The sequence below is a fragment of the Streptopelia decaocto genome, assembly GCF_964273445.1.
Source record: "Streptopelia decaocto genome assembly, chromosome: 11".
In the NCBI taxonomy this organism is placed as follows: domain Eukaryota; kingdom Metazoa; phylum Chordata; class Aves; order Columbiformes; family Columbidae; genus Streptopelia; species Streptopelia decaocto.
In genome coordinates, this window is record NC_138666.1 from 21,187,595 (window position 1) to 21,210,189 (window position 22,595).

The 22,595-nt window shown below is 40.8% G+C and overlaps 1 protein-coding gene across 1 annotated transcript in view; it reads right to left on the reverse strand.

Annotated features, from left to right (window-relative positions):
- Window positions 1–22,595, reverse strand: part of LOC309444594 (sodium-dependent noradrenaline transporter-like) — a gene marked incomplete at its 5' end in the record, with an annotated part of 65,515 nt that overhangs the window by 16,375 nt on the left and 26,545 nt on the right. The window contains 5 exons of the mRNA XM_082062557.1: window positions 2,026–2,138; window positions 2,502–2,626; window positions 5,203–5,306; window positions 9,734–9,868; window positions 10,678–10,816. Of these exons, the coding sequence (XP_081918683.1) occupies window positions 2,026–2,138; window positions 2,502–2,626; window positions 5,203–5,306; window positions 9,734–9,868; window positions 10,678–10,816 (616 nt within the window). The remainder of the gene's footprint in view (window positions 1–2,025; window positions 2,139–2,501; window positions 2,627–5,202; window positions 5,307–9,733; window positions 9,869–10,677; window positions 10,817–22,595) is intronic.

The following is a 22,595-nucleotide window of genomic DNA, read 5'->3' on the forward strand; positions in this document are numbered from 1 at the left end:
CAAGCTTTCCTTGAAACTGCTGGGTCATATAGGTGGTTATGAGTTTTAATTCCTTTCACCAAAGAAAGCGCTCTGCCTTCCCCTCCACCAAGAAGTTGGAAAATGAATTCCAGTCTCCTCTCATAATAAATACATTTATTTAATATTTTGGGGAGGCCAGATTCAATTCTTTTTCAGATGCTGAAAAATTATGGCAAAACCTAGAGTGTTTGGTGCAAGACAATAGTTGGTTAGCAGGTGCTGACACAGCCTGTCCCTTTCGCATAAGAATCTGATAAATCACCATCTCTGGTTGGAACTGGCAGAGGATCAGTTCCTGTCTAGAGCCAAACTGCTGGGGCAGTGGACCTCCCTCCTTTTGGTTTTCTTTTTAAATGTAACTAATGTTGACAAGTAAAATGTCCGAAAACCTAGTGTAGGCTTGTAGTTCCTCGTGTCTTGGGAGAGCATCAATGAGTGCCCTGCAGTTAAGAGGGTTTAATATTTGATGTTCCCTGAAGTTGTTACCGTGTTGGCACTTAAATGGTCTTGGAGAAGTTGAAAATGGAAAGAGACGGCTTGGATTATTTTGGCTAGGGACTACTTCTTAATGCGTCATGATTTATCCCCGTTGTTAATTCTGTATGCCAAGCCTGATGCTCCTCCAAAACAAATGTCTGCAAACATGTGTTGCGTTTTCTGTCATTCTCATGTTGCTTGCTTAAAATTGCATGATCAGATTTCTCTTTGCTTAAACATTTTGACACTTCTGTTTCTGTACAGATGTCTGTATTTCTGTGCCAGTGCAGACTTACATGCATGAATCAGAGGATTCATATATAATTTTTCCTCTATAACTTTGACTTATTTCATTTTTAGCTTTAAAAATTCTGATTTTCCCTTCAGGGACTTGATCAGTCAAATGTAGGGGGACCTGAATCTGAGCTTTACAGCTCAGAGCTCACTCACAGGATCCCATTGAGCTGTTTGCCAATGATTATCAAAGCTTCCTGCTGCAACCTCATTTTTCATAGTTTTATTCTCAGTGTCAGTTCATTCCTTCCCTTTCTTGTCCTTGAAAATGAATGAAGTTTTCTGAAGTTGTAAGCAATGGAAACACTGGTTTTGCCATTGTACATTCAGAATGACGAAAGAGAGTTTTATGCTTTAGAATAGTAAGGAAACCCCTACCCTACTAAAAGTGATGACTTCTTGTTCATGGTTCACTGTTCCTTAAAGACTCTGTCTGTTTTTTCCCAGAAATTACTCAACTTTTAGCCTAAATATAACAGGCTGTCTTGATGCCTCTTTGGCAAGAACAAAGCAGTACAAATGACTTGGGATATTTTCTGGGCTGAAGTTTCTGTGATCCTGAATATCAGGGTACAGTAAAAGTCACATTATGGAAAGAGCAAATACGCTCACTAGAGTAGACGTTTTGCAGTAAGATAGTAGTAAAATAAAACCACTATGGGAATATTCTGGTGTGATTTTACAATTGACTAAATTTACAGAAGATTCCGTAGCACTGCTTGCAGAAGAAATCAGACTGCCTTTAGATATTGTCTGTCTTGAGCAGATTAATTAATTTCAGCACATGTAAAAATGTCTTCCAGAAACTGCCCTACTGAATGTTTTACTGTGGCTTGTGTTTTGCAAGTGGGGTTCCAAAACCTTCTTGCAGCTTGGTGGTAGTAATAGTTCTTAGCGGTGATGTTTGGTCATACCTTTAAATTGTAATAACTGATGATGGACAGCCCCTCTCTAAGGGCATTCTGTAAGGTCATTAAAAAAAACCCAGCAGCGAGTAGCTATTTGTTGGCTTAGAAAAGATTTCGTCTTTTCCTAAACGTCTTAAATATTGTGAGTCTTTAAATATACTGCCAGGTGTAATACGATTGGTATGTTGCCTGTGACTGTGAAAACAGATTCAGGGAATGTGCAGAACATTTACTTGAAACGTAATAAAGCCCCTGTTTAAGCACTTCAGTTACAGAATATAAAAGTAAAGGAAAAATGTCAGGGCTAGAAAGAGAAAATACTCACAGAACTGTCAATGCCAAGAGTAAGGAGCATGATGAAGAATACCACAGCCCAAAATGAAGATCCTGAAAGAGTTGAAATTGCCTCTGGATACAGGATGAAAACTAAACCAGCTCCTGAAATAGAAAAGGAGAAAATAATGTATTACTAAATGATGTTTCTTATCTTCAAACAAGTGTTAGTTTTAAGATAAATCATGAGTAAGTTGACTTTTACATCAGTCCACATCACATTGAGTAGCTGAACTTGTGAGGGGCAGGATGTTGGGAAACCTCAATTCAGTGGAGGTGGGATGGATCAATACCGTTTGGACTTCACATTTCAGCAAGGCATTTACGCACAGAGTTATAGTTCCAAGTAATTCAATTCACGCCACTTCCGTGAGATTTTCACACACTTGTTTAAAACAAATATAAACACATTTGCCAAGAAATGGTGGACAAAAGGGGGTAAAAACTAGTGTAAAATTAACTTCTTACCTTCAGTGGCTACATCCTCAATTTTAACTTTGTGCTCATGAGCCATGTAGCCCAAGATGGAGAAAATTGCGAATCCTGAGACGAAGCTTGTGACACAGTTAATGGTACTAGTCAGCAAAGCATCCCTAATGATGAGAGAAGAACAGCCCAGTAAAAACCACCACAAACCAACGAAAATCCAAAACCAAACCAAGAAAAAACAACCACCAAACTAAACACCGCTTTAAGAACTAAATGAGGGTTGTCTTATAGGAAGGTTCTTGTGGAAATGCTAATTGTGCAATTATCCTGATGACCAAAAGCTCATATCAGCATACTATGCTAGAAAAAGACATATTTTTACTATTTTGATTTAAAACTGAGTTCTGTTCAAACAAATCAACAAAGCTTATTAAAAAGTAATGTCATCACCCTTGCTGGTATCCATAGATATCCAAAGAGAGTGGCCTGAAGTGAAAGAGCCTTACTATTCATTAATTCACGTGAGCGGTTGTTCAGGAGTGTTTTCAGACGACTCCAGGAGGGCACGTTTTAGCAAACCGTGCTGCCACGCAGATGGCGTGGATAACCATCCCTAATCTGCGTGGAGGTCCCTTCCTCTGTGCAGCCAGCTACGCTTTTCTGAACAAACACAGCTCTTGTTCATCAGATTGTTACAATAGTGAATTTAGTTTAAAGGTTAAATATCATACAATGTGCATCATATAGCGATGATTGTACACAATTCTGGGGTTTAATCTGCCGTGGGATTGCGATAGATGTGTGGGTTTCCAGGGGTGTTCCTGGTAAACAGCTGTTAGCAAACCCAGCTGTAAGATAAGTGGACCACCCGTCTTTAGATGTCTACCTGATCTGCACAGTGCCTGCTATGTGATCTTTTGCTGCATATGACCTTTAAAACAGAGGACATGGCTTTGTGAACATCAGTGATATTTAATAAGCAGAAAGTCAATATTATTTCCTTTATCGGTTACACTACCCAAAATCATAGGTGCCATACGGCAAGCTTTATCCTTTTCTTTGTATAACTTTATTTTGATAGCCCTGAAGAATTTATGTCCTATAATTCTTAAAGTGTGTTCCTGGGGGAAGTCTGCAGGATCAAGAGAGACTGGATTGGACTCATAAACTCAAATTCTTTTCATTTATTAAAGAAGAAAATTGCTAGATATTTGTCACTGATAAGATGGCAACGGTATTTCTTGTTTCCCACAATTTAAAAAGGTTCTTAGGCAAGTGAATAATGCTTCTTTCGTCTAGTCAATAATTGGATTAAGTGATGTTTATCTCCTTAAAAACTGAGCTGAGCTAGCTCTCAGTATTTTGCATGTAAAACCGGATCATAATTTAAGTACAGATTCTCATATCTTGTGGCCCTGATTTTCAGGATTGTTACCCTACCGTATATTACTGACACTATTCCTCTCAAGGAAGGTGTGCTGAAGCATGGATGGGAGAGCATAGTGCTGAGTTATGGCCTTCATTTGGCAACAGTACTATCTCAATTTGTTCTGTTTCAAGAAAGCATTTTGAACAACATATGTCAGCACATCATAGAGTTATTTGACCAAAAGAAGGATATTTGTAAGTCTTGTAAATGCTACTGAATTGGAACTTGCTTTTTGGGTTAGACTAAAACACAGTTTTAATGAAACTACAGATTACTCCTATAGGGAAGGCAAGACTTATGAAGCAAAACTGAAAAATATAGTAAGCTAAGAAATAAAACGTGATTTCACATACAGTCTGTGGTGTTTTCTTAGTTGCAAGTGGAATTTTTCTATTTCAGAGCAAAATGAGAATACAGAAGCAAAACAATTATAGAGGGAGCTACTATGAGATTAATGCAAAGTTATTTGCAGAAGACAATAAATGATATTCTGGCAGACCGCGATGACCAGCATTCCGAGAGGTTCTCAAAGCTGGTAATATTGCCTACTGCAAATCTGCTGGCAACCCAAGGTTGGTCTGGGTTAAGTATAAAGTTAGTGGCAGTATTCCACAGTTTTGGCTTTCAATCTGTTTAGAGCAATTCAAATCTATATATTTTCTTGTAGCTTTCCACTTTTTTTTTCTGCCATCCTTCAGTTCACAGTGTATTTCTAATACACATTGTTTCTGAATTTATATTTCATGGGAAATTTTGAAGTGATGCTTGTTTTTATTTCAAAATGGAATGTTCACAAAACCTCTGAACGTTGGGAGTTCTCAGGAGGTGCAGAGCAGTTCTGGTTTAATTTCTATGGTGGTGATTCAGCAAAACACAAGCGGACTTAAGTGCTTTCTTGAATTGGAGCTCAACATAAAATACCAGAAATGTAATGCTAAGGCATAGAAACGCTTCTGGAAACTGGAATACTTCTGGGTTTAGTTCTTGGAGCAATGAGATTTCATCCAAGTCTTGCTCTTAACGGTACTTTTGAAAGGCAAACAGAAGCACAGTTTATACAGCTGTCTATAAAGTCCAAACCTAATCCCATTCTGTTTTGCTGTAGAGCAGATATCTTGGCAGGTTCCTGTTGCTAAAATTGCAGTAAGGAGGATAGTGTTTTGAGATTTGAGTTTGTTCCCATGTCTGCATGAGACCAACCAGCATGAATAAATGACTGAAGATAAAAAGGTAGCTTAGTACTTATTCCAGCTGCAGTTAGAGTAAACAAGTATCATTCTGAAGCGGTAATGAAATAATAGGCTGTCTCACCTGTAACAGTTGTTGTCAAACTTATTGTAACTGGCAAATGCAATTAAAACGCCGAACCCAGCTCCTAAGGAGTAAAATATCTGAGTAGCTGCATCAATCCATACCTGCATAATGACACCAACATCGTCAGTTCAGTCCAAAAGACACATCAGGGAAATGCAAGAGTGTACAAGGCAACTGGCTTTTGAGAAGTGATCAGCACTCATGCTCTGGGGAGCGTGGGCGCCCCTCAGCCCCCCGAGAGGTCAGCGGGGCTCGGTCACAGCCCGGGGTGGCCTGACCCGAGCGGCGGGGCCAGCGCAGCGAGCGGGTTCTCAGCGCACACTGCTGACCGGGGGGCCTGGGCTTCTGAGCTTTTACTGAATATTGACATGGTCACTTTATTTTTCTCCTGGGTGAGAGAAATACACTTGCAATAGTTTCTGTTCCAAGTCAGTTTGGAATGTACAACTAGAAAACTAAAAATAGTTAATGGGTCAAGTGTTAGAGGACACTTTGTTTCCCATAAGAGAGCTTGCTTCATGAGACGGTTAGTGCACTGCATCTGATACTTTCTGGTTTCAGAAGCTGAAGCACGACTGACGTGCTGTGAATCGAACCATGCAGATTATCTGTCACCTTTCCCAGTTAGCTGGAGATGGAGTTATTCCTGTGATAGTCATTAAATTTCAGTGTAGATGCAGTTTAGTCATTTTAAGAATTGTCCACTAGGGAAACCAAGTTTTTAATGCCCTAACATTTTCTAAGTGACTCTGGAGCCCAGCATCCGCTCCAGATGCGCAGGCAGGGGTCAGGAACGGTGCCACCGTGCTGGGTCCTGAATCAGAAGCCTGGGGCGTGAGGGCTTCTTGGCTGTTACACAGAGAGATTTGAAAAAGCATCCTCAACAAGGGTGATGAAATCAATGGAGTGAATAATACTCAGTATATCTCAAAATGCGATCTTCAATGTTTGATTAAATCTAACAAGAGCTCCAGACTATGTAAAGCACTGGATTTCATATGCATGGACCTCTACAAAATCGGGTCTAATGTATCTGTTCAGCAGCAGCTTTCTCACAGATCTAAGCACCTTATCAGTTCCTTCTACATTGGGATTTTAATGCTAAGCTTTCACAGTTGGCCCAGTGGAAGCAGAGTGCCTTATCCCATCATAACGTGCTATATGAAAGCACTTATCCTAGTCATCTATTTTTTTCTCAGCAAAGATGATAGATACTCTCAACTACTGCTTGCTGAAGACTGAACCATTTTATTGAGCTCTGGATTTGTAGAGAAACTTAATTTTGTGAACTGTTGAGAGTTAATTACTTGAGAGGTAATATGAAGAACAATGTATGTTGTGTTTATTGCAAAACAATAGATGGGTGGATATGATTTTTCTCAAATTGCATTTCATACAGGGCTTTTGGATATCATGGATTTATTTTAATAAATAGCAAAGCAACCTTGTAAAATTAGTTCCTTGCTCATTCCTTTTATAGACCATATACTATATACATATATATATACACACTATATACTATATACATATCTATATACTATATACTATATACCATATCTTGATGTTCTATCTCCACATAAAGTTTGAGAACAAATAGGGTTATATTCTCTGAAGGGCATATATGTGGATAAAAGTGCAGAAGGAGAGATGCAAAGCCTCCTATAATTTTTCTTGTTTTATAAAACTTGCCATAACTTGTCTTGTTAGTGAAGTGCCTGACATTTTTTTTTTAAATTAATTTTGCTTAAACTCTAACTAGGTCTACATGTTGTCACCATAAGGCACTTGGTTTTAGTGGTTCTCTAGTGCTTTTGAGTCTTGCCAGAAGAGTTTTACTCTTTATACTTCCCCTTTCTTACCATTCAAGCACTGTTAAGCATCTGCTTAGGTCCCATTGATTCAAATGAGAGGTCAGCACCTGCTGCGTACCAAAGGAGTTATGCATATGCTTGTGTATCTGTTGAGTAAGAGTCTTGGCTCATAGTAGCTCATTAGAAAACAAATTTAGAAGATCAAGGTGAAAGGAAAAAAGAGCAGAAATCAGAAATTCCTTTAGAACCAGGATTAAGTGCAAAACATTCCCTTTGTTATAACAAAGCAGGATTTGAAACAGACAGTGGGGCTGGTTCCTCTGCAGTTTATGCTCATGTTCTCTGTTCACTTCAGCTGAAAAGCTTCTGATTGATGCATAGGCTTATATATTTTATGGTAGGATATTGTTTTTATAGGTATGAAAAATGAAAAAACAGAAATGTTTTACAGGAGGCAGTCATCAATCTTTCCAGCTTTCTTTATGGTTGTTTATGCCATTGTAACTTTTGTGCATATTTTTTCTTGTGTATGTGGACTGTGCTGTGTGGAGAGGAAACGTGTGCACCTTAGATGTTATATCATCTCCAGGAAACTTGTTAAGGTGTATGACAGAGGGAGGGTCTTCCTCATGTGTGATTTAACTGTGTGTTCAATGCCAATTCCTTTAGCAGAACGGAAGTGTAGCTGCTGTTTACCTAGATGTTTAATGTATCGATACATGCAGTGGAGATGAGTATTAGTGGCTTTGTAGATTCTGGACTTTAGGCAAGGAACATAGTTAGGCATTGGTCTAGTTAAGAGGTCCTCAGGTGAATATTTTTCTCATCTTTGCGGACACTCTCTTTGTGGATTCAGTATTCCTGAAAATGAGGAGTCTCAGGGCTTGCTCAGTGCTGTGCAGTGTGTGGCCATATAAAATAAGGCAGACGCTGACACTGATCGGGGTGTTCTAAGGTCTTCTAGGAGAGCATTGGCAGAGCCTTCTGTAGGTCATTACTGCTGTGACTTCTCTTTTTTTGCTGGATTCTTCATTTGGGAGAAAAAAAAAATCTGAAAAATTTGACAAAGAACTGAAACAGGAGTTTATTCTTGGGAGCCTGAGGACAAAGACTAAACACACGGGGCCTATTGTAGTGGCAGGTATCCCGCTCTCGGTGCACGAGAGGGGCTGACATGACAAAGTAGTTTGTGAAACTTTGCCTCTTAACTGATCTTTAGTCTTTTTTTTTATTCTAGAATAACTTTTTTGTTGTCTGAAAAATTTAGTCATAAAACCAAATAACTTTAGGGTCATCCAAACAGCAGCTGCAGAAATATTCAGCCAAGAACGAGCAGTGCACAGAACAGCCTTCCAAAAGCAGAAGGCAGCTATGATTATAGAGGCCCAGGTTCTGAGCTGATGCAAGCTGGCACAGCTCCATAGACATCTAGTTGAACTTGGGATGCTTTTTTCCAAACAGTGCTTAAAATATGTAAGAAAAATTTAAACACCTCCTTTGTTCATCCTTGCACCTTTGTATTTATGTATGCGTGAACCACTGAGGGGTACTGCCCGCCTGACAAAGGCGGATGAAAGTCCCAAGGCTGAAGTTCCATTTGACTCTTCCAAAACAGAGCGAGAAGCGATCTGGGTTCTGGTGGTAACTTCTGTTGTTGAAGAAATGCCAGTTTCCAAATTTATTATTACAAAACCAAGGAAGGACTGCTTTGCTAAGAGTATATGAAATAGGTCTGACACTCGAGATCTTCATCTTTTTGATTATTCAGGAAAAATCAAGGTAGGATGCATAGGAAATGTCCAGTGCAACTATGTACAGGCTACAGACATTTCTGAAAGCTGCAGATTTTTGAGATAGTTAATTTCCTTCTAGTAGAACTATGTCCTTCCTTTTCAGTTTTGTAACCATTTGAGTGGCCTCATGAGCCATCCATGGAGATACCACTGTCCTATAAATGTTTTATGATATTTTTAGCATAGCACAGTGGTAGTCACCAGATCATTGTTCTTTGTAGGTCTGAAATGCTGGTGATTTCATGAGTTAGTGACTGTACTCATAGATCTTGCTTTACAATGGATGAAATAATTCTTAGTTCCAAGGTGCTCAACAAACTGTGTTGGTTTGGGTGTATTTACTGATGAAGACTTGCAATACTGTTAAATGATACAGTGAAATGTACGTTCATTTCACTAGCAGGTTAAGAACACTATACTGTTTAATATCTCATTTTTATGAAGGACCATGATTAAGTGAGTTAGTCCTGACTTTGTATGTTTAGCAGGGTTTTCTTCAGCCAGGATCATTGTTTACCAGATTAGTGTTTAACCCAGTGATTCAAAAAGCCGTGTGTTCTTTTTGTTCTTGAGGGAATTCTTAGCCTTTTGAGAACTCAATTTTTGCATGACTCAATGCTCACATATAAAGGATACCACAGTTCACAGAGTGTACAGGCAAAGCATGGACTTCAAGGGACTGCCACAACTGAAACTACCCTCATAGAGGTTCTTTTTGCAATCAGAAGAGTTTTGGTTGAGGCTGAGATACTCCTGTTATGGACAGTGCTGGAAAGTCAGACTGCTGGGCACAGTGGGCTGGTGCTCATGCAAAAGCTGAAGTGTGGCTCTATAATTTCAGAAATTAGCTCTGATATTTTCAGTTTTAGCAGCAGCAACAGGCTTAATAATAACAAGGGAATAAGAGCGGAAGAGTACACTTACTGTGGCTTCTTTTAGTCTTCTGAAATCTATGTGCAGGTATGCATTTATTCCATTGTATGCACCAGGCAGGGTTATTCCATGTATTAACAAGACAAATAATACAACATAAGGCAAAGTGGCTGTTATCCAAACAACCTGTAAACAAGAGAGATCCAAAAGGTTAATCAGCTGTTACAGAAGACTTAAGAATGTACGAAAAATACAGCTGGCACTTTTCCTGGTGTTGTGCATTCAGTTCGATGGAGCAGCTCTTTACAGAGTGTCTTGGGGGAAAATGCTGTTATGTGTCATGGTCTTTATGTATGGATGTTCACAGATACTAGAAGGAGACAGTTTTGACAAACGGAAGACTTGGACTGCTTATACATTACCAGCGTGTGTTAGCTGATTAGCTGTTCGGCTATATATTTTATTACTAAACTAGTGCAGTTATTGCTTGATGTTAGGTGATGCTCTCATGAAAATGTACAAAAAGCTGTTAGATGTATCCAGCCCTAGAATTTCTGTTGAGCTGTTTTCTGAGGGTTGTCAAAGAGTTATTTCAAGTTAGTTTAATAAGATATTTCTCTTGTCATGGTATTTTATATAATAAAACCTAAGCATCTTAAACAATTGAAACATTAGTACGTTTGGCTAAGAATAGGAGGCATGTTTAAGACAATTCAAAGTATTTCAAAATATTTTCTGGATGAGACCACTAATGTTGAATTGAAAATATGCTAATAGCATTTCCAGTTAGAACATCGCACAAGCAAAACTTGTAAATAAAATAAAGGCCGAATCAGGATTGTGGTTTCCACTGTACATATATGAAGGCCTCTCACATGGTTTGGTCCCGAGGATCCCTGAGAGGCAGTGATTTAGTCTTTTGCTTTCTAAAATTAGAAGACTTCTTAAAGGAGACAAAGAATGTAGTTGAGATAGAAGGACAATATTAGCTCTACCTTTCCTGAAGTCTTCACGCCTTTCCACAGACTAAAGAAAAGAATGATTACCACCACCAAGAGGCAGAGGGAAAGTTGCCAGCGAGGCAAGCCAAGGTCGTGGATTCCACGGCTTTCGTGCAGGTGCAGGACTCCTCGCCTACATACCAGACACACAGAAACAAAGCGAAGTCACGGGGGGAAAGGGCTTTGACGCGCCTGCTGCTGGGCAGCGCGCTCAGGGGCCGCCTGCAGCTGCAGCTGCCGTGGCCGCAGCGGCGCAGGCTGCTCGGGAAGCCGCGCGCCGTGCTGCTGCCACCGCGGCCTCACGGCTTGCTGGCCCATCGCTGTCTGTTTAGCACCATAGTGCCATAGGGATCACGCTCGCTCCACTGGAAGATACTTTCAATTCCTTTTTGAAAAGGCTATTGTGAGGCTGCCAAAAATGTGGTTAGGTAGGAGAAGCAGCAGTAGGAAAATATAAATTTGATATAGTGCTCTGTGTTGTTCACTGAGACAGCGGAGTGATAGCAGAGGGTATTCTGTTGCTTATCAGGGCAGGCTGGTTCTTTCAAGATCTACACAATTAAATGGATTGAGGCGTAGAAAAGTGTCCTCGTGACTGGTGATAGCCACAATTAGAGTTGCTAAAACACATGGTGTGCCACATGCACAGGGATATGCAAGAGATGTTATAGTGGATCTCCCTGCTTAACTCAGTTCTATGCTACTGAAGTGTCTCTTGCTGCTTTTACAAATCTAAAAAATGCAAAAATATTTTGCTTTACTGAAAACAGTATTTGCAGAGGAATGGCGTGTGCCTGGAGCCCTGCACAAGAGGAGAATTGCAGAACCACCTGCTCACTCTGATATGGATCTACGGGATGCAGGCTAAGGGCTTCCATTCCTTAGTGTTTCACTGCCCATCCAGATAAAATGGTTATGACCTTCCTTGTCTCCTCCCCGTTCTCTATTCCCTTCTCTTTGCGATGCACTGCTTGGGTAAAATAGAGAGCTCATCTCTGTTGGCTTCTTTTTGCACCATGGCAGTATAATAGAAACAAATCAAAGCAGCCCTTTTCACTGGAGGACCTTGGCATGTTTTATGAAGATAACTACACTTTAGAGAAACTGAAGTACTGAGTGATTTGCCCTGACTGACTGCAGACATTAGAGATTAAAGCCTAAGGAATCTCATTCCAGCTCCATGGGCTGTGCCTGTACAATCTCTTATCAGATAGATGGTGCTTCAGAATTAGCTTAAGCACTTGTCTTATCAAGTCAGAGACAAGTGAGATAGTTGAATAAGTTCCAAGATAGTGCAATGCTGTGTCAACTTAAATATGGGAAACTGAAAAATGTCTCTGTGCTACTTAAATTGTTGAAACAAGCTGGGAAAATTAAGGCCCGTTAGAATGATCCATCTAGTAATATGAAAGAGTTGCATACAATCCCCTTTTGATCCCTAAAGCATCAAAATATGATCATCTAAGAGTTGTAATAGTTCTGCTTCTGTAGTTCCTCATGTTTAATAAGAAATGCTGTATTTTTTTAACTGTTTCTATGATTAATATCGGGTTGGATAAAAGACACCTGTAGAAAGCATCCTTCTAAATTAAGCAAATGATCTGTTTCTGGTGCATTGTAAGGCTAACAACAAGTGAGGCATTAACAGGGTAGTGACCATGTGTATATGGCATATTTTCCAGAATGTTCCTATTTAGAAAATATGAGGTGATTTCAACTCTTACTATACAGTGTAGCTGTATAACAATATAGCTGTTACCTGTGGAAACAGTAAAACATAGAGACAGACAGACTTCTTGATCTCTCATCTAAAAACCTATTATATTTCATTTAATGTAAATAAATAGGTATGTCTCATTCAACTTGTTTGGAGTGTGAATGGAAGCTGCTTGCATTTCTGCTAACAAAGTACAATTTGCCAGAGGACCCACCGTTAGGGATTGGAAGGGACCTCAGTTGTAAGTTAATCCTGGGCAGGAGTGCCTGAATCCATCCTAAACTCGGGCAGTGGTAAGTATAGCCGGGCAGGAGCTTCACAGGCTTCTGATCAGAACATTTGTCCAGGATCTTGGGAGGGTTTTGGCAATCTGGACTATCACGCTTAGAGTGCTATCACTGTTGGAGCTGGATGTTTTAAAGAAAATCCTTTGGATTATGATATGTAGATGTCTGCTCAGGAAGACAATCTGAAATTGCATTCTTTCTGCCCATTTAACTTTTTGTTCTTCTTGCCCAAATATTCTTCTGGATTTGTACAGAAGCCTGCTTCCTTGTGCGTTTGCTTTCCAAGAAGCAGCCAGCAGTGTGTCTTACTGGCTGGAATGCTTGCCAGAGCTGCCATTGCAAATGTGGGATTCCCAGCATTTTCAGGAGAATCTCCATTCCAAGTGTTCTGCTCCCTTAATTAGGATAAGGGACTGTAAAACAGGAAGAGGAAATTACTTTTATAACCACTCAAAACAGCTGTGTAACTGGGCAGCTAAACAAGGAAATCTTCATAGACAGCTGCTGTTTCTGAGCTGTAATTCTGGTGGGTTTTGCTTCCTTTTCCTTTTTTTCTTTTTCTTTGTGACCTCTGAAGAAAAGGCATAGAAGCTTTCCTAAATATACCCATTATGAGGGTTTCTGGGAAGTAGTTAGTGAATGTTTATGTATTAGAAGCTATATTTCTGTTCCAGCAGCACCATCCGGTGTAAAAGATCTAGTGCTAGACTGTGATTTAGGTTGTGTGCTGACATCTGAAGAGAGGGAGAAGAGAAGCAGCAGCGAAAGTGTTAGACTAAACCTTCTTGATTTTAGGGATATAGCTCTGTAATGTTCTTCAAAAACCAGTCACTTATTGGAGCAGAGCAAATTTGAAAAGAACTTTGCATTCATCATGTTCTTGCAAGTTAGCATACACCAGTGATGCTATAGAAAATCCAGTTAGCTCAATTATGCCGCAAGTATTCTTGTTTCACATCAAGGAGCAGTCATGTCAGGAGCAGCCGAGGCCGTTTTTGGCCTGTCTCTGTTAAGGCAGGTTGAACGATAAATACCTGGCTGGCTCTGTCACTTGTAAGGGTCACGAAAAGTACAATGTGAAGAGATACTGCGAGATTCTCCATTCAGGAACCTCTGAGGTCAAAACACCTGAATTTCCAGCCTTTAGATATTATAGCAGAATAGTGGAACGTGGCCAACATCTGTTCCTGAATCGAGGATGCCTTCGCTAGCTGCAAGATTGTCCCATTTCCCAAGGCAAATCATAGACATAATGGCATAAACTGATCTCCCTTAAACCCCTGAGCTAGGGAACCAGAAGAGATACAGGGCTAACTAGTATCAGCCTCTGTTGTCTGTCAGCTTCCTTAAACTATGTCCAAAGCTACTGAGAATGTCTTAGGTAAAAGCTCCTGGAAGTGATTCTTGTTTCTTAAGTATATGGATTTGTCCAATTCTGCTAACAAAAGAAACCCTCATAATTCACAACCCTGAGTCAGACAAAGAAAAAACAGGGGCAGTAAGAAAACTAGAGTTAGTATTTTGCCTGCAGATTGTTGTTATTGAGAAAAGAATGAAAGTAGATGAGAAATATATGCAAAAAGGAGAAGAAAACATTATGGGGAAAAGATTGAGAATAAACATTAACAGGTGGAACTGACAGAAAGTAAACCAGGGACCTGTTATGCTGAGCAAAAATACAAGAGGAGCTAATAAATTGTTTAAGCTTTCTGCCAATCTAGTCAGAGCTCCAACAATGTTTTGTTTGTAAAGCACCAAGAATCAAAAAACGTGGACTAGAGATAAGAAATTAACTTTTTTTTTTTAAAAATCAGGCTTGTACAAAGGAGCCTGATTTACGCTAAGACTGCTGTCCGTGTAAGGGAGGGTAAATTACATTTGCAATGAGTTGGAGGCTGTACATCACTGTAAAGAGGGGTCACAGGAGTCTTTCTGCCTATCTGCAAGAGGAGCGGGAATGCGAAGGGATTGTGGGTTGAAGCTACATTCAGTGATTCTGATTTCTGTGTTTGGGAGATTTTATTCCAGTCCCCTCCTTCCCTGTGCTCTCTGCTGGGAAAATTCCCCATGCCACCTAATAACTGGCACCAGTTCTGGCCTGACTTCCACCCTGCATTCAACTGAAGGGGAATAGTTTGCCTCCGTTGAAATCAGCAGTGATTTGTTTGCTGGTACCACTGTCTTCTGTTTTGTCTTTGTGCAGCACTTGGGTCCTCTTTAGTTTAGTGTCAGATGACAAAGAGGCAACAGGAGGGCGATCTGTTTGGTGTTCACACATAAACCCTCCTAAAGACAAACTGTTGAGGTGGGAGGGCAGCTGCTCAGCGGGACTCAGTAAATGAAGGATCCAGTCATAGTTCTAATAGTGGGTAATGTTGGAACCAGAAAATTATTCTCTGCATCTGTAAAATAAGGACTATTATAAATCTTTGCTTCGTCTCCACTCTGAGCAGTTCAGAACATACTCCTTCTGGAAGTGGTGAGTATCTGAGTGTAAACAGGGAACCAAACCAAAGGAAAAAAAGGGCCAAGTAATCTGAAAATTACTCTGTATCTTGTTCACTCCAAAACGTTTACTCCTTAGCCAGAAGACAGGAGGTAAGAGGTTTGGGTGCAGGATGCTCCTAGACATTTTGTCAGACTGGTACTTTCTAAGGAGCCTTTTGTATTATTCACCCTTAGGGAGATTTACATAATTGTATTTTTGAATTTTAGGAGGTTTTGTACAAGCAGATTAAGTTAAAGGTCTGGGAGTAGGCCTTTTTTTTTTTTTTTTTTTTTTCCAATCCTAAATCAATTACAATCTTAGTTTTCAATCCAAACATGATTACATAGCTCTATAGGCTCATTCTCTGTTTCTTGCCTAAATCTAATGTGATCAATAGAAGGGTGTCTTTCATCTAAAGAATTTTTAGATGTTGTATCAGATTTATTCAAATTGCAAAAATGCTGTTAACTTGTCGGCAAATTAGTATGTTAACTAGCAAACGTATTTGTATGTTAACATATTAAGTACTTCTGAAACTTAAGTACCTCTAACAACTTCCAGGTGCTTCTGAAAGTTAGTAGTCACTTTTACGAGATCAAACCCAAATGGCTCGCATAGAGTAAGTATCAGCAGATATAAATAGATGCGGTCCTGCTCTCCTGAGCTCTGTTCCCTATTCTGGTAGTTAGACTTTTTTTTTTTATGATTTAAAATGTCATGCAAATTGTAGATTGAAGATGCTAAAAGGACTGTCAGTGTATATCGTGTGCAATCTATAGAAATCAAATTACTCAATTTAGAAGGCAATTTGAAGCATGATAATTGTACACATATGGAAGGCTGTCCTACATGCATCTATTGCGTTATATATTTGGGCAACCATAGTTCAGTTGTCATTGCTGACAGTTTCCTTTGGAGTATAAAATACAGTTAGTTCTTTTATCTATGGAAGGTTAGGTTATCTGGAGTTTGCCAGGCTCCAGGTATTTTTACTTGAGGTACAGCACTGCTTAGATTCAGCTGTACTGTTTGCACAGTAGTTTGTGTCTACAAGGTGCAGACCCACAGCTTCGTGTGGGCAGAGTTTACAGTGCAAACCCTGCAGACGTGAGCTGGCCCGTGCAGACTGGCCGCCAGCGTCTCGTCGCTGTGAGCCCGGGCGGCAGAGGCAGCCGCGTGGCTGCGGGGACGCCCGCCGGGGCAGCGGGGCTGGCTGGCTCCGAGCCGGCCCGAGCTGCCGCGGCTCAGCGGGCTCGCACTGTGGCTCTGGATGCTGCGCTGTCTTTCGACAGCACCTTTCTGTCCGGCTTTTTCTGCTTCTCAGGGCATTTATTTCAGCTCTCTCTGGTGTTGGAGAATGGAGCTGTGTAATGAACTTCAAGCTACATTTTGGGAATCACTTAGAGAAAGATAATTTACCAGTGGCACCCTGGTTGGCATATTTATTGTTTGTATTGAATGAAATGGTATTTCTTTTTGAATCATGGTAATCCTTACATTATATGTGGCTGCTAGGACTAAGCTCTTCATTCATTGAGAATGTTTATCTTAACTCACTCAAGTCTTTAACCAGCTTAATTCTTCCATTAACTTAAGAACTTCACCTTGAGGGTGCCAGAGCGCTGGAACAGGCTGTGGAGTCTCCTTCTCTGGAGATATTCTAAGACCTGCCTGGACACATTCCTGTACAGTGTATTCTAGGTGTACCTGCTTTAGCAGGTGGCTTGGACTAGATGATCTCCAGAAGTCCCTTTCAGCCCCAACCATTCTGTGATTCTTCGAATTGTGACCTCCTTTGCTGTTTGTGCTACACTTCAGCACATTCTCAAGTCTGCACAGCGCTCTGAAAAAGAGTTTTTCAAAATCTGCTTTCGAACCCATTATATTGAGATTTGCAGATAAAATGCAAATGCTTGAATTTCACCCCTCTGTAGATCTAATGAATACTGAACTCCTGGAAAAAAAAAATACTTGAGTATACGTGGCAAAGCAGTCAGAGCACACGCGCTGCCGCTGCGCCAGCCCTCAGTGAGTCCGGCGGGGGTTCAGTCGGCATTGCCAGCGGGCCGTGCGCTGCCCTGCACCACGAGGGGCATCGAAGAAGAGCCCCAGGCTCTCCAAAGGAGCTGTTGAGCTTTCATGAAGCTTTACTGATTTCAGAGGAGCTGCACTGAAAGACACGATGTTGCCAGAAGAAAGTCAACCACAGGAATAGGCCCACATGCCACAAGCTGAGGACTGCTGACATTTAAACAAATGGTCACTTCGTGGTTTGACATCTGTTATAATCCTTTACACAGTGAGGTTAAGTTTGTAACCTTTTCATGGGCTAATGCTTAGATGTGGTATTATAGCTTTGGATGAGCAAACACTTCACCTACAGGGAGCAACACGTAAGACACTCGTGGTGATACTATGTCAGTACTGTGTCAGTGAGAACACTTGGTGAGAAACAGGTGAATACAAATAAACGAGTGTTTAGTTGTGTGCAACACCTTTATCGGCTTTGCCTTGAGCAATATGTGCTGTTCAACAGAGAAAGGCTCTGTTACTGCTTGCCAGGATTTCACATGCAAGGTAATGAAGAGGAGGGGCTGCAGCACTGACCTCAGCTGCTGTACTTATTGATCAGAGCCTGGTACCACTACCAAACTACACAAGGTTCTATATGTAAAGATAAGCAGTTAGAATTCCTCCTACAAGTTAGCACAGAGCAATACAATTGCACGTAGCATAACTGGCAGCTGCTGACATCTGCAATATCTCACAACTCCCCCTGCAAATGCAAGTTTGCAAAGTGGTCACTCTTCCAGCCTTTTGGACTTACCACACAAGGGCCTGTTGTGGTTTAGGAGTCATTTCCATAAAGCTGTCCAAAGCCTAAGAGCATGTGTACACACTTAGATGGACTGACTTCCATTGTACTTGCATTTAATTTCTTTTCTCTTTGTGTAAGTAAATGGTCAACAAATGCAAATATGTGAACATATGTGAAAAGTAAATTTTAAAGCTGTGCATATAAATATTTGTGGGATAGCTGTTTTTATTTTATGCATATAAATACTTGTACCAGAGATTCCTGGGCGCTGAGTTGAAAAGAGAAAGATTGAGTTTCTTAGTTCAGTCCAAAAAAGTCAACGCAGTCAAAAAGTAAATATGAAATATGGAAGGATACAAATATGTTAGGCTATAGATGTGTAAACAGTGCACCCAACCATTTCCTGAATATGCCGGTGTAGTCAATATCGAATTGATTTCTAAAGCAGCTTGCATATTGCTATTTCAGCAATGTGGCCCTCAATTTCCTACATAAAGTATTTAATAAGGTACCTGACTCTAAGCCCACTGAAATCAGAGGATTGATTCTGTTATGTTCAGGGCATTTTCTAGAGGTGAAGGTGCAGAACCTGTCTAGAACTACTGTTAGTCTTTGGTTGTGTGTTCTCTATGAAGGTGAACAGATGACTGCTGCCCAGCTTCAGACCTGTCAGAAACATCTGACAACTTTCCTTTCAATTAAGATTCAAAAGATGAGTAAGTCTAGATATCAAAAGAGGTTCTTAATTTCTCATTGCTTATGAACTCTAATTAGTATAAAAGGGATGGATGAAGGAAACCTCTTAAGAAGCTTCAGATGTATTCTATGGAGGTTTGTTGTCCAAGAAAGTGGTATATACATAATTGAGAACTATCGATCATGTTTAGCACGAGCTTAAGAGTCTTCTCTTACCGGATGTGGTTAGCAGAACATTTGGCTATCCACTCTCAGTAGTTCCTGTTGTCTGATCTGTTTTTACAAGTATTTTGTGGCAGAATTGCTTATGCTTACTTCTGAAATGGTGTTTTCTGTCTTTTGGGGAGGTTGCTTCACAATTGTTTTATGGTGTAGGTTCCTGCATCTTTCTTTTGAGCACACAGTGTTGATCACTCCATTTGACGTATTACTGAACTATGTGGACCCTTTGGTCTGTGGTGGTATTTCCTGTGAAGACTTGTATCCCAAAGCGTAAATCTATTGGTCTATAAGAGTAACATTTGCTGGATAGGGTGAGGGTTTTTTCAGGATGTTCTTGCTTCACATGCTCCTTATAAACTTATATTTATAAATATGATAGACATAGACTGCTATGACTGAATATTGTCTTCTTGATGTAAATATACAACCTGGAGAACTAAGTTCAAGCTGTACCGCTTCCCATGTAGTCTTGAGGCACAGTTAGCACCCTTAACAGGGTCTCCATAAGATGCAGTGCATCCCGGTGACACAGAGCAGCAAGTTCCTGTCACACGAGTTACTGTGGCTGAAAACACAGCCCCAGCGCTGCAGACTGGGTGGTCTCCTGTGCGCCTTGGAAGTACCGAGGATAACGACTTCTTTTTACCTCCACTGACAAGATCACTCCCTTTCTATGATACTTTTACAGTGGGCACCAGTGCTATTGCTGTTTTCAGTCCCTGTTTTGATAATGCTATTTATCTTACGTTGTTTTAGTGCAGAGGCTGGGCTTCCATAGGTATCCCACTGAAGTCTAGAGTGGCATAATTTGATTTTCCTCTGGTATAAAAGGAGCTGCTGTTTCCTTGTTTCTGTGTATAACTGATGAAAACTCAAAATCTGAAATTTGCCATATTAAATCTCTTGCCCCCAAAATAATTCTTTCTGTTACTGCTAATATTTTGAAACACTAGATACAAACCTTAAGAAAGTAACATGATCATAGAATTTGAAAACCCGTGTCTTCGTGGTACTGTTATTTAAGAACACTTATTCACAGAATTACTGAGGAAAGATCAATTAGCTATCCAGCTGGTAATTTGTAAGAGAAAGACTGACCTGACACAAACTATTCTGTCAGGAACTGCAGTTCTCCTCTGGCAAAGATATGTTGATTAAGAAGTGACTAATGTTTACCTACCAGGAAGAATCAGGTGCAATTCCTACACAAAAACTTGGGTCAAGTTCAGCAGTCGTTCAAGCAATCATGCAATATTGTATAAGGACACCCAGTATTCTTAAAAGAATATTCAGCCTTTACTTAAACGGGTGTTCAGAGGGAATGTAGCCAGTCAAGACCCTTACTTGAACTATTACTTAACAACACACTGTGTCCAAAAATGGTGCGTCATTCTGTAAACCCACTACCCTGATGCAAATGTAGCGTTACATCATCACTTCTGTTTCCTGACCTCAGCTCTCCCTGTTGTATAAAGACCATGGGAATCACAGAATACCAGGCTGGAAGGGACCACAAGGATCCTCTGGTCCAGCCTTTCTCGGCAAAAGCACGGTCTAGAAAGATGGCCCAGCTGAAGCTTAAAATTGCCCAGTGTTGGGGAATCCACCATTTCACTGGGGAGATTATTCCAATGGCTGATTGTTCTCACCATGAATGAGTTTGGTTATTTGATATAAGAGAAGAAACACTGTTCTCTGAATTGGGCCGTCTTTACTAGGTTGGATTTGAATGCGCTAAAACTTTACACAGTTTTGGGTCCATACCTGAGCTGTACAGCTGTACTTGATAAGCTAAGCCAGATACTGGATAAGTGAACATAATGCCCCATGTGATTCTCTGTTTTTACAGCTGGGGAAGCAGATGTTACAGATTGTGTTACTTGTGTGGTTATTCTTCTCATTTTTGCAGTATAATCTAGTTGCCAATAAGTACAGGGCCTAGGGACTTAATTACTGCCCTAAAATTCCAGGATCAAAGCATAATGAAATGTCAATTCCTTTTTTGTTTTTACCTTCTGAAAACTGCACCTTGAATGTATGTCATGGTAAGGACAGAACCCTAACATTTCAAGTTTCAGTGCACAGACAGAATCCCAAATTGAGCTGTTCCTCAGATCAGTGGAACTAAATCCAAACATTGTGAACAGATGCTATTACTACCTCACCCAGTACAAACTCAAAACCATACCCCAAGCATGATGCGATAACAGAAAATGTGTAGAACCACGTTAAATCATAAAGCAGCAAAGCAAAAATATGGAGATTGTATGTTGCTGTACAAAGGCTTAAGCACAAGAAAATGAAAAAGAAAACCTTCAAATGCTATTCACATGAAAGTTCCGTAATAATGCAGTTAAGATGTTGAATGTATAACTTCTTACATTTCACTTCAAAGTCAGGTTCTACATGGGTATATAGCCTTATTTTGTTATTATTAACACATCATATATTGTCTTGGTAAGGGCAGCAAATTTCCTAGCTGTCATTATTTGCCATTGTAGTGAGTTCCTTTGAACTCAACCCCCCTTATTGATTTCAAAGCACTGAGTTTACCCAAACCCCTGCCGGCAGTTTGTATATCACAGTATCACAGTATGTTTGGGATTGGAAGGGACCTCAAAAGATCATCTAGTCCAATCCCCCTGCTGGAGCAGGAACACCTAGGTGAGGTCGCACAGGAACATGTCCAGGCGGGTTTTGAATGTCTCCAGAGAAGGAGACTCCACAACCTCCCTGGGCAGCCTGTTCCAGTGCTCTGTCACCCTCACTGAGAAGAAGTTTCTTCTCAAATTTAAGTGGAACCTCTTGTGTTCCAGCTTGATCCCATTACCCCTTGTCCTATCATTGTTTGCCACCGAGAAGAGCCTGGCTCCATCCCCATGGCACTCACCCTTTATATATTTATAAACATTAATAAGGTCCCCCCTTAGTCTCCTCTTCTCCAAACTAAAGAGACCCAGCTCCCTCAGCCTTTCTTCATAAGGGAGATGCTCCACTCCCTTAATCATCTTGGTTGCCCTACGCTGGACCCTCTCCAGCAGTTCCCTGTCCTTCTTGAACTGAGGGGCCCAGAACTGGACACAATATTCCAGGTGTGGTCTCACCAGGGTGGAGTAGAGGGGAAGGAGGGCCTCTCTCGATCTACTAACCACCCCCCTTCTAATACACCCCAGGATGCCATTGGCCTTCCTGGCCACAAGGGCACAGTGCTGGCTCATGGTCATCCTGTTGTCCACCAGGACCCCCAGGTCCCTTTCCCCTACACTGCTCTCTAATATGTAATCTCCCAACCTATACTGGAACCTGGGGTTGTTCCTGCCCAGATGCAGGACTCTACACTTGCCCTTGTTAAATTTCATTAGATTATTCCCCGCCCAACTCTCCAGCCTGTCCAGGTCCCGCTGGATGGCAGCACAGCCCTCCGGCGTGTCAGCCACTCCTCCCAGCTTGGTGTCATCAGCAAACTTGCTGATAGTACACTCAATTCCCTCGTCCAAATCGTTAATGAATATATTGAATAATATTGGCCCCAGCACTGCCCCCTGAGGCACTGCACTAGATACTGGCCTCCAACTAGACTCCGCACCATTGACTACCACTCTCTGGCTTCTCTCCCTAAGCCAGTTTGCAACCCACCTCACTACTCTATTGTCTAGACCACACCTCCTCAACTTAGCTGTGAGG